At 34.3% G+C, this 12,613-nt stretch overlaps 1 protein-coding gene across 1 annotated transcript in view; it reads left to right on the plus strand.

The window, feature by feature from the left end:
- The first annotated feature begins 1,761 nt into the window (after positions 1–1,761).
- Positions 1,762–12,613, plus strand: part of LOC139490242 (uncharacterized) — a 29,290-nt gene continuing 18,438 nt past the window's right edge. Inside the window, exons 1-8 of the mRNA XM_071277093.1 lie at positions 1,762–2,164; positions 3,197–6,141; positions 6,869–6,904; positions 7,361–7,486; positions 7,853–7,946; positions 10,044–10,156; positions 11,351–11,698; positions 12,077–12,308. Coding sequence (XP_071133194.1) covers positions 1,762–2,164; positions 3,197–6,141; positions 6,869–6,904; positions 7,361–7,486; positions 7,853–7,946; positions 10,044–10,156; positions 11,351–11,698; positions 12,077–12,308 — 4,297 coding nt within the window. The remainder of the gene's footprint in view (positions 2,165–3,196; positions 6,142–6,868; positions 6,905–7,360; positions 7,487–7,852; positions 7,947–10,043; positions 10,157–11,350; positions 11,699–12,076; positions 12,309–12,613) is intronic.

Genomic DNA, 12,613 nt, shown 5'->3' on the forward strand with positions numbered 1-12,613 from the left:
TTTAATACATTTTTCAATTTCAAAATTCGACATTTTATTTAGAATGACCCATACATTGTTTAGACACATGTTTGTTGATGTATGTCGTATGCTGACCTCTAGATGCCTATTGACTTTTAGTGGAGTTGAGTTACAGTATCAATGACGAAACCCCAGAAGCCGTTATATTGATATTTTTCTTGACGTGGCATAACCAAAATGAAGGAAAGATAAATTAATTATGTTCAAACAATAACTAAATCTTTGTTTTTAAATACCGGTATTTGAAAGTTATCTAGTATTTCCTACTAAATGTTGTGATGTTATGCTATTGTTTCAAAAAGGGAGAAGGTTTGGTACCATTAAACGTTTAATCCCGCTGCAATTGTTTGCACCTGTCCTAAGTTAGGAATCTAATGTTCAGTGATTGTCATCTGTTTATGAGGTTCATCAGTGTTTCTCGTTTTTCGTTTTTATATAGATTAGACCGTTGGTTTTCCCATTTGAATGGTTTTACACTTGTAATTTTTAAGGCCATTTATATCTTGCTGTTCGGTGTGAGCAAACGCTCCGTGTTGAATGCCGTACTTTGACCTATAATTGTTTACTTTTATACATAGTTACATTGGCACTACCACATTTTCATATATCTCTATAGGTCAGGACAGATTTAATTTACCTACTACGAGACATCGACATTTTATTTTAAGGTTCAAACTTACCCGATCGAACTAATATTAGTAAAAAGTGCAGTGTTTAAATATCGCAAATTATCTACATCATCTTAATATAACAAATAAGCATATGAAGTATTGATGTCAGAATATGCCAGAATATACACACCATAAAAAGAGGTAAAGGAACATCACCATCCAAAAAGGAAAAATTGACAATCGGGAACGAAAAATCTTCTATTTTGTTCTTTTATATAGTCTCCCATGTGAAAATGCAACTGTTGAAATTTAATCCCACTGAATGTAAAACTTTGTTAGTAAGAAGGATTGGCTCTATAAACCCAAAAGGTCAAAAAGTATAGCCAAAAGCCAAGCAAGGAATCGGAGATATATTCCTTAATTTGAAATAATTTCCAAATATTTGTTACGGCAAATCTTAAAATTACAATGTCCGTAGTTAAATGTTGGAACTGTTCATTTCAAAAACCGGGAATCAGTAGTCTAATGGTACTTGTTGGTTGCCAATTACCATAACGGTTTCTGAGTAAAGTAACTGTTATTATCTTAAAGTCATCAAAACATTAGAAAATATTTAAAAAGGAGAATATACCTCGAATATCAGGTAGGTTCATAATTCGTCTATATATATGATCCGAGGGGTGAACGTGAGACAAAAGATCTTACGAATTTCTAGTGCAATTATCAGTATATTCAAAGAACAGTGCTTTATTCCTGTATTTTGCTTTCAACAATAATGTTTCATTTTCATGTGCCTCTTTTTATAGTACTTGACTTCTTTTTGAATCTTTTCTTGTCAAATATCAAACATATTCATGAATAATTTCAGAGCACACACTTATAGTATTTATTTATAAACAATTTACATCATCATACAAAAATAATAAAAAGAACTTTTTTCTTCACCATTTTAGGACTGTCGTTAAATGTCCTGTCTTTTAGATTTAAATACAACGAACACGATGATCTAAATATTCCTGAAAATATAGAACAGTCAGGCTCGCATGCAATTGTTGGAGACTTTCCTCATTGGTGTCTTGGAAACATTAAAAAATGCGACAATGGATTTTCATTGGACGTTTGGCTAAAGATGAATCCAAGAAATGTTGATACATCTGAACTTGTCATCCTATCAAATGGCGGTAAATCGTTCTTCTCAGAAGGTTTCTACCTTTATCAAATACTTGGAGACCAATACGAGGTCGGTGTTACTAGGGACAACAAGAAATGGCGGGTAAATTTTAGACTCATTCCAGATTATTTTATTCATGTTATGATCACGTGGAATGAATCGTCTGGGCTAAACGTTTATATTGATGAACAAGAACATAAAGATGAGTACTTTGAAGAAGAAAACAATAATTTGGACAGTTTTGACACGTTCAGTACATTTACGATTGGTCTTAATGGACATGCTGAACCAGTGACAGGCGACAATTTGTTTGAGATTCAGTCGATAGAATTCCATGATAAAGTAATTCAGAACAATTTAGGTAAGTGAAATTATTTAACGGTTTATGTATTTACCCGATTTATAAACACATTACTAAACGTCTAGGGGTTAAAAGGACAAGATACATTACACAAACAGCCAACCAATCTTCGGGTTTTGAATATACCTGCTTTCCTAAGGAAGTTAATATAATTGTAATTTGCATACAGCTTTGTATTCCGGATTTGTTTTTTTCTCAATCGATTTATGAATTTTGAACAGCGAGAAACTACTGTTGTCTTTATTTATTTACACCCCAATGAATTTACGAAAAGAAGTATTCAATTCTTAAATGAAAGTTATTAAAAACAAATTTCCCATAGAAATGTGTTTACATAGATTACCTTAGCCGTATTTGGCACAACGTTTTGGAATTTTGGATCCTCAATGCTCTTCAACTTTGTACTAGTTTGGCTTTATAAATATTTTGATATGAGCGTCACTGATGAGTCTTATGTAGACGAAACGCGCATCGGCGTACTAAATTATAACCCTGGTACCTTTGATAACTTTTTACGTATGCCTGTGAATACCACTGAGCTGATTGGTGACAGAACAGATTTAAACCGCAGTTAACCAAGGCTCATCCGAGGTTGACAACGGTTTACCGTTGGAGAACGATATGATCCATCACCCACTCACCTTTGTTTACTGAATCTTGAATTATCATTGTGTTTTAAATTATCAATTTTAAATTGAAATTGTCTTGTTTTAAATATTGTCTTTAAAATTATTATACTTAACTGATTATAATAATTGATAACTGATTGCTCTGCCGAAGAGGGTAACAAAATGTTACCCAATGATCAATGCGTTAGAATATAATGTCACTCTTGGATTGACCAATAAGATACTGCTGTATAAACTGTTATCCTTTATGGTCATACAGGTCTTCGCCTGTTCCGGTTCTTACACATCCTTAGCTTTCAAATGTCAGATTTTGAGCGTTCATGAAGAAGGTAAATCCAGAAAATCGCTTTGAAAGCCTAAAATTTAAAAAAAAAGTTTATTTTCATTTTTTTTTATATTACAGACCAGAACATCAGTCCTCTAGGTTGTTATCCTAACCACGATGATATACAACGAACGGAATTAAACGGCACTGATACTAACGGTATTATCAAACAATGTCGACAGATTTGTACCCGACTCGATAAACCAGGATTATGTCTTGTGAAAGGTAGTTCCTGTTCTTGTGCCGAGATTGATATCTCATACAGTGTGATTGGTAACAACGTCTGTGATGGTGAACAGTGGGAAGTGTACTTTGCATCAGGAATGACCAACAATAATCCGTATTCTATCAACGTGGTAGTTAATCGTTTGACTGACAGAATATACGTCAAACCGTTAGAAACCGTCATGATAAAAATGACGTCTAATCTACAAGAATTTGTTGCTTTTACTATAGACATGGGTGACGGAGTTAAAATCACCACATATGAACGGAGTGTTTACCACTATTGGTATAAAGAAGGCAACTATACCATAACTGTAACTGCCAGCTTAGGGTCTATATCTGTCTCTGGAGCTACATATTTCCTAATCGAAGATGTTGACGAAGGAGTTCCTCCACAGATGGTTCACATATCAAGCTATCACCAAACCGACAATCGAAAGGCGAAATTCGAAATTTCCTTTGCTAGTAACTTTTCTACCGATTGTTCGGTTAATTTTGGTGATGTATCACCTCTGCAAAAGGTTAGTTCATCAAAAACCTTCCTTTCCCGCCAGAATATTGAACACACGTTTCCTCAGCTCGGACTTTACAACGTTTCCGCTACTTGTGTCAATGTATATGGGCAAATATCAACCAGTGATATATTCCTGGCAAAGAGATTTGATCTTTTGTTCAATTACTTCGACGTTGGGCACAATTTTACCACACAGTACTCACCGGAATTTAACTACAATCAAAATCTAGAAATTATACAAAACGAAATGGAAGCATTATCGTTCTACAGTGAAGATGGAGATTTGACACTTCCACTTCATCGCCCGTTTGAAAATCTAGTTTCATTTGAAGTCGGGACAGAGTCAATTCAGAAAAGAATATTTTATATACAAACCAAGCTCACTGAAGCAGAGATAGAAATAAACACAAAGTCCGACGCTTGGACTCTTACAACACACATCACCGTTCTGATACCGTCGGGATACCATACTTTCGTTAACTGTACCTTTGGTTTGTCATTGGATGACATGTTCTACGTCTATGAATCTAATATGACGGTGGCAGTCGAGTTCATCATCAGCTACACAAGTATAGGATACTACGATGTTGTTGTTAGCACCTCAAACGACATTAGCGAGACAACCATGTCTAAACTTATTTCTGTTGAGGTTCCTATCGTATCTTTGCAAATAGACACAGAAAATATAATTGACAGAACAGAGCCTGTTGTTTTGAACATCAGTTTGAATATGGACATGGATGGCCCACAAAAGGCTAGGTTTAGAATTGACCATGGTGACGGTAATGTCCGAGATTATAATTATTTCAGCTCAACAAAAATGTTTTCAACATATACGAACAACTATGTGTATGCTGAATGGGGTATATATCAAATATGTGTCACTGCTATTAATGAAATCAGTAATGTGACTGGCTGCACCAAAGTACAAGTAGGACAAAATATGACTTACAACGACCTTCAAACAGACACAGATGCACGTGCTAGTACATCAGAATACGCAGAAGTAACTTTAACAAGTACATCCGGTTCGGATAGAACATATGTTGTTGACTTTGGTGACGGGTTTCCTTTTACCTTCACTGATATCGAATTAGAAAGAGGTCAAGTGTTCAGCCATATCTTCATCAATCTTGGGAACAACGACACGACGGTTCCGGATAATAGCATGACCACTACTGATAACATTCTTATGGTGACAGTTGAGCCCAGTATAGACCCTCGATCAAACGGAGTGATACCAATGTCGTATGCGAATAGATTATCATTTGAAACCATATCCGTAAAACACATGTATCGTCAAACAGGAAGTTACAGGATAACAGTAACTATTCATAATGAATTCGCACACGATGTTAAAACGTTATGCCCAACAATAGTAGTAGATGATACAGATATTGAGAATTGTGATCCACCAACAGTATCGTTTGATAACATTGATATCAGTCAACCATATGAACGCGTGCGATCTGAACAAATAGACATTTTTGTCAATGCTATGTCTTCATGCAGCAACCAGTTCACTTACTCCTGGAAGATGACGAGGTTACTCAATGGTTATTACAAGACCTTTGACAAGATGTGTGACACAGAATCCAGAAACAGTACGCGGCAGATTCCAGCAGTGTCTCTAGAGTTTGGACACTACCGTATCACCGTTACAGTATCTCCAAAGGGTTTCCCTCGAGCAGCAACTGTCAAGACGATAAATCTTGTCGTTATTCCGTCACAACCAGTTGCTTACATTGCAGGCGATGATGATATGTGGTTTCTAACGTTTGGTAGCACGACTGTAGATTTTAGGCTGTCACGTGATCCAGATTTATTGACCAATTACCGGAAAGGTCTTGAGTATGACCTGTTCTGTATGCCAGAGAGTGCTTATTCCACTATAGATAATGACGAACTGGAAATGATGAGACGAAAATCTCTATTTGTCATTGAAGATACATTGTTTGGAGGCAAAACAAGGAACCCAGCCCGGTTTTATGATTATGCAGAGTGTCTAGATCCAGCAAACACAATAAACGCCACTCTAGATATATCCCTTTCTGGTGGAATGTTTAATATGCCTTCACGTATGTTTAACTCCGACACGCCATTTAAAACATTTGTGCTATTTGTAACTAAAAGTGGAAGAACCAGTAAAACTATGAAAACAATCGAACTGCGTGTTTCAAATTCTACAGATGCTTTCAGTGAGCTTGATGCTCTACTGGCAAAGAAAGATGTAGCTGGAGTACTTGCTGCGGTGAACATTTTGTCTTCTGGTATTGGTGGAGATGTAAGTTTGTAATTAGTCATTAATTAATAAGTCGCTTTACAAAGAAATAATATAGATTTTTACATTTTTTGTTGTTGTTAAACACCCTGTCGAATAATATCTTTAACCAACTTGAATATATCTTAAAGACAATATACAAATATACGACCGTAGGAGTTTTGCTTTTGTCAATATGTCTTCTTGTTTTAAACAAAAAATATTTGTTATGCCCCACCTACGATAGTGAGGGCATTATGTTTTCTGGTCTGTGCTTGCGTTCGTTCGTCTGTCCGTGCGTCCATTCGCGTCAGGTTAAAGTTTTTGGTCAAGGTAGTTTTTGAAGAAGTTTAAGTACAATCAACTTGAAACTAAGTACACATGTTCCCCATGGTATGATCTTTTTAATTGTAATGTCAAATTATAGTTTTGACCCCAATTTCATGGTCCACTGAACATAGAAAATGATAGTGCGAAGTTCAGGTTAAAGTTTTTGGTCAAGGTAGTTTTTGATGAAGCTAAAGTTACATCAACTTTAAACTTAGTTCACCTGTTCCCTATGATATGATCTTTCTAATTTTAATTCTAAAATAAAGTTTTGACCCCAATTTCACGGTCCACTGAACATAGAAAATGATAGTGCGAGTGGGGCATCCGTGTACTATGGACACGTTCTTATTTTTCCATATTTCTTCTTTTACGATGTCGTTCCTAAGCAAATGAAGCCAGTAACCAATGTTTACTTTTCTAGGACAATAGTACGGCTGCCCAAGAAGAAATGACTGAGGTAAGTGACATTTAGTTTTAATGAATTCAATATTAGAACACAATTACTACTATTATGGGGGTGTTTCACATGCATTTCAGATCGCATCGAGTGCAGTAAAATGTGGGTAAATAAATAAAAACGCAACAGAACAAATGCGCGCAGTAATTTCTAAACTGAAATTATTGAGTTGATTAAATAAGATTTGTATTTATAGTTTATCGTATTTCAAATCTATGGAAACCTTCGTAAAAAAGCCACGCACAAATAAAAGAGAGACGAAAGATACTAAAGGATATCAACCTCCCATAAGTTGAAAAGAAATCTGAAAATGGTAAAAAGTGACATGACGAAAATACAAACAATAATACACAAAACACAACATAGAAAACATATGACTGAGCAACACACCTTTAAAAAAAGTAACAATCGGCATATTTCATATTCACTTAACACTTGTATCTTCTACTTTATAAGATGAAAGAAGCATTAGTAAATTATGTTGAGGCTGTATCAGACAAAGTTCAGAATCTGGGTCAGGCAAAAATGGCAGCCTCGGCTGTCAACGGACTTACAGAAGGTGATATTAGTATGAAAACAAGGGTAAGTTTACCTGTATATTTGATAATAAATGATTTCTCATTTATTCAATTTATTGATTGAAAATATAATGTATTTACATAAAATAAAAAAACCAAAAAGGGCCAGGAAAAATTTAACAACGATCATGCAATGTTTAGGAAAATTACAATAAATTGCCAGATAATGGAGATATGTTTTATACATGTTATATCTTACTTTATATTAGTAGTATCAAATTATACAAGTGTTACAAAATATTAAAATAGTAAAAATGTGTACACATGATCAGAGGAAGAATATATAGTTTATCATTTAAAGTGCACTGTAACATTATTCAATTTGAATAATTTTGTAATACTTAGTAACAGAGACTTCTTGTTTCATTAGTCAAAAGGTAGTGGTGCCATAGCCAAGACTGCTTCCAGTATGTCATCTAAATTTGCTGATGAGTCCATGGGAACACTGACAGATGTTGCAAGCGGTAAGAGCTTTGTAGTTTATTGTGAATCATGGCTCACAGTTGAATAACAACTGTTAAAACAAAACAATAATGGTTTAAAAAATTAATATGGTTTCATATTAAAGCATTAATATACAACTTACGTACATTTATGTTTGGCTCGTGCATGTAGACACTATACGAACTTTATATAAAGGAAAGTGCTTCCTCTACAGAAACTGTTCAACTGAGTTATGAGGAGGAAATATTAAAAACCTTTATGGACACTTCACGAATTGGTTGATCTATATGATATGTATGTGTCTGAATTTACGTATGTCATTTTTACTGTGTCTTAGACTGTGGTTTAACTTCTATTTACACCCAGTTCTATTGTTATACTTTATAGTTTATATTTTTGAAACACGTGTAAATTGAATAGATCTATTGTTACGAATAACAATGGATTTTGACCACAGGCTGTGAAACCCCTGCTTCTACGTCCCGCAAACAAAGTCCATTGTTATTCGTAACAATAGAAATTGATTATTCTTTTAATAGCATGAACATAAGAAATTACTAATAGTGTTCACTACACATTATTTCAAGATATTAAAAAAAGAAAATTCCAATAGCGAAAAAAAAATTAAGCATCTATTTTGAATAAAAAAACAATCCTTTAATTACTCCTTTGCTGAAAGTAATATTTTTTTTATCCCAAGTCATATGTTTCTATTTAAACAAAAGGGGGGATTCTAACTCTCGGATCCATTGTTATCCGGGGTAGGGGTTCCGCGGGTTGGACCCGTTTTAAAAGATCAAAGTACTTTGGGTTATAATATTGCCTTCATCTTTAGTCTCTTCTGCCAAATCCAACGCTTGCCAAAAAATGTCGTCCGTCTCATATCCTTCCATAATGACAACTGCATACAAGGAGAATGACGTATTTTTTGTATGTAATATGTATACACTATACGGCCAATCTTGACCTGCTGATCCACGTACCATCAAAGATTGGAATATCCTACCAATAAAAATGTTAAATATAGAAGATGCAAAGGCATTCAAGAACAGCCTCACATCTTATCTAACAGAGTAGTCACGCAACAAACATTTCATTTTAATTTCACATGTAAATATGTTTTTAATGAGCACCATATTGAATGACCAAATTAGTACTTGCGTGATGGGTCTTAGACCCTTTGCATTTCAACGATGTAGATGTAGATGTAGATGAAGAAACCACTCCGGCATCCGACCGACGGAGTTTCTTATCCAAACACACCTTTCCCTCGGTGTATAACTATTACGTCGTTTTCATTCAAGTACAGAGGATGATCTATATGACTGTTTTGCAGAGTGTGAATTTGCATCATTCATGTATTTATTTACGTTTCTGTTGTGTTTTCGGCTTGATAATTTGTTATGTTTTATCGTTTGTGGTTAAAATTTTGTACTTTCGGTACATTTTACATATGTCTTATTTGTCAGTATAGTCGAGTTAATTTCTATTTTCCATGGACAACGTACTGTGTCAGTCTGAAAAATTATGACGTCGTCACAGCATTTATTTAAATTGCCTTTCAATACCGTCATTATCATGATAATTGTTTGGACTAATATTGTGAAAATAATTGTTTGAATTTCAGTATTACATATGTTACATATTCGGTACAAAAATACGTCACAGTTTGTGATGTCCTGTGCCGTATGTTTTCAATGGAAGAAGTTTGTTGTTATTCTTCGGTTAACATCTGCTAACGACTCTTATATTTTTGTTTGTTCGTTTCTCTGTAACGAGTATTCTTGCGTTTGTGTGTGCTGTATAGCTGTCACGGAGTGCTGTCATTTTATCTATATTTGGTAATATTGCCATATAAGCAGGAGGTTTGGCTAGCTATAAAACAAGGATTAACCAACTTTTTTTTTTGTTAAAATGTCATGTACCAAGTCAGGAATATGGCAGCTATTATCAAATAATTTTTATGAATGTTTGCGTTTGTTTTTGTTGCACTTCAGTTTTTTTCTGTTGTTCGTTTGTTTATATGACATTTGAACAGCGGTATACTACTGTTGCCTTTATTTAAAGCGTATTTCATTGTATCGATTTAAAGATGAATAATCTTGGATTGTTTTTAGTGGGATTAAAAGGTATAAGCAATGTTTTGCCCAAAGAATCAACCGAAGACAAAGACAAGACAGAAAAGCGTAAAAAGAGACAACTGAAACTAGAAAATGACTTATCAGTGAAGGTAAAGTTTATGTGTTTTGTTTTATTCTGAAAAGTTTTTGAAAGTTTTATAAATACATAAACCAATTTAAACGGTCTTTATATGCATATTTCACTGACTGTTACAGTAGTGATAACATCAACAATTAGTATGTAGTCCGTGTTGACATGAATATAAGTATGTGATCATTTTTATAAACTTTCTGTTACAAAACTTTTTTAAAAACTAAGGATTTTCTTATCCCAGGAATAGATTACCTTAGCCGTATTTGGCACAACTTTTTGGAATTTTGGGTCCTCAATGCTCTTCAACTTTGTACTTGTTTGGCTTTACAACTATTTTGATCTGAGCGTCACTGTTGAGTCTTATGTAGACGAAACGCGCGTCTGGCGTAATAAATTATAATTCTGTTACCTTTTTATACCACTGGGTCGATGCCACTGCTGGTGGACGTTTCGTTCCCAAGGGTATCACCAGCCAGTAGTCAGCACTTCGTTGTTGACATGAATATCAATTATGTGATCAATTTTATAAATTTTCTGTTACAAAACTTTGAATTTTTTTAAAAACTATGGATTTTCTTATCCCAGGAATAGATTACCTTAGCCGTATTTGGCACAACTTTTTGGAATTTTGGGTCCTCAATGCTCTTCAACTTTGTACTTGTTTGGCTTTACAACTATTTTGATCTGAGCGTCACTGATGAGTCTTATGTAGACGAAACACGCGTCTGGCGTAATAAATTATAATCCTGGTACCTTTGATAACTATAGTCACAATATTTTAAAATAAATACTGTGAATATTATTAAGTTTCCCATATTCATTAAATCGAAAATCATATATACTTTATCCAAAGATGTCTTATATCACTTAAGTCTTAGTCTTGAGTTTTCTATGTCGTGTCTTCTGTACTATTGTCTGTGTGTTTGTGTGTTTGTCTTTTTATTGTTAGCCATTGCTTTGTCAGTTTATTTTCAATCTATGAGTTTGACCATCCCTCTGGTATCTTACGTCCGTCATTTAAGCCGTAAAAGGCTCCTGGTCAGAGATAACTAATGATATTTATGAGTTGCTTACACATACAAGGACCAAATATTAAATATTCACATGGCTGCTGAAATCCAATGATTTTCACAGATCTGTATAGACGGTGAGATGAAAGCTGGATAAACATAATAAATCAAATGAAATGAATATTTCTTTTTTTTCATAGATTGACCATTGTAGAGTGGAGACCTCAGTTCCAACCGAAGATACCGAAGAACCAGAGGAAGAGGAAGAGGTTGATAGTTATAATGCTTTCCTTAAAAGATATGACTTAAAAACCTCAAAAGAACTCCTGTATTTTTACGACTGTCTGTATGATTTCCCTAAGGCATTCCGAGGTGCCGTTCGGAAGTATGGACATATTATGTGGTTTCCTTTGTCTATTCTAGAAGTGGATAATGAGAAGATATTTGCTAAATATTCAGTTGAATGGGAACCTTTTGATGTAGATGAATACATTAATGAATATTGTATGAAGGAAATACAGAGGCTTGATCGAGAGAAACTCGAAGCTGTAAGTTTGTTTTTATTTAATATAAACTAACAAAACGAGTTCCATTAATAAGACGCAAAATTGAAAATAAAAACTCTCGGTTTTTATGGATTTGTTAGTTTGTGATGGTTTGGTATACTGAATTACTATTTGAACGTCCACATTTATATCTGATCTATTATAAATTTATATTTCACCAATCTAATTAATAATAAAACAATCATTTTACGTTTCTCGACACAATTGTTATTTCATTGAATCAAATACTGCATGGTTAAAGCCATTCTATTAAAAACAAGTAAAACAGGAGAAATGTTCACAATAGAGATAAAGACAATCAAAAACAACACATTTTCTACCTGTTGTTTGTCTATTAATAAATGTTAATCTCAAATGCAGGATAAAGATGTGGCATCAGCTAGTATGAATGCTATAGGAGACGTTTCTAACTTAATGCTTGGAAAGATGGAAGCCTCACGACGTCGGAGAAGAAGGAGAGAGGCTATTGCTAACGGGACCGATCCTGGCGGTGACGATGACGACGACGATGTTGAGGACGTTGATCAGAGCTTGACGATAGAGGCCGATAATGTTGCTGTACAAATGCAGAATATAGACCCTTATGCTGAAGGTATGTTTCAGAATAAACATTTTCCTCATTTCAACTAAAGAGACGAACTTTTTTTTTATTCCCTTAATTCCATCAATTGCTTGTTACATTGTCTTTTGCAAGTTTAAGCTCCTAGACAGACAACCTTAGTTAAAATAGAGCTAGAAATTTCTCTGGTTTCACTCCAAATAACTAATCATTAATAACAGAATTACAATTGTGTACACCTGACTCGCGTTTGGTCTACAAAAGACTCACCAGTAACGTCGATATCAAACAAGTTAAAAATCCAACTAAAGTACGAAATGTAAGAGTATTCAGAACTC

This window comes from Mytilus edulis, chromosome 9 (assembly GCF_963676685.1).
Source record: "Mytilus edulis chromosome 9, xbMytEdul2.2, whole genome shotgun sequence".
Taxonomy (NCBI): Eukaryota; Metazoa; Mollusca; class Bivalvia; order Mytilida; family Mytilidae; genus Mytilus; species Mytilus edulis.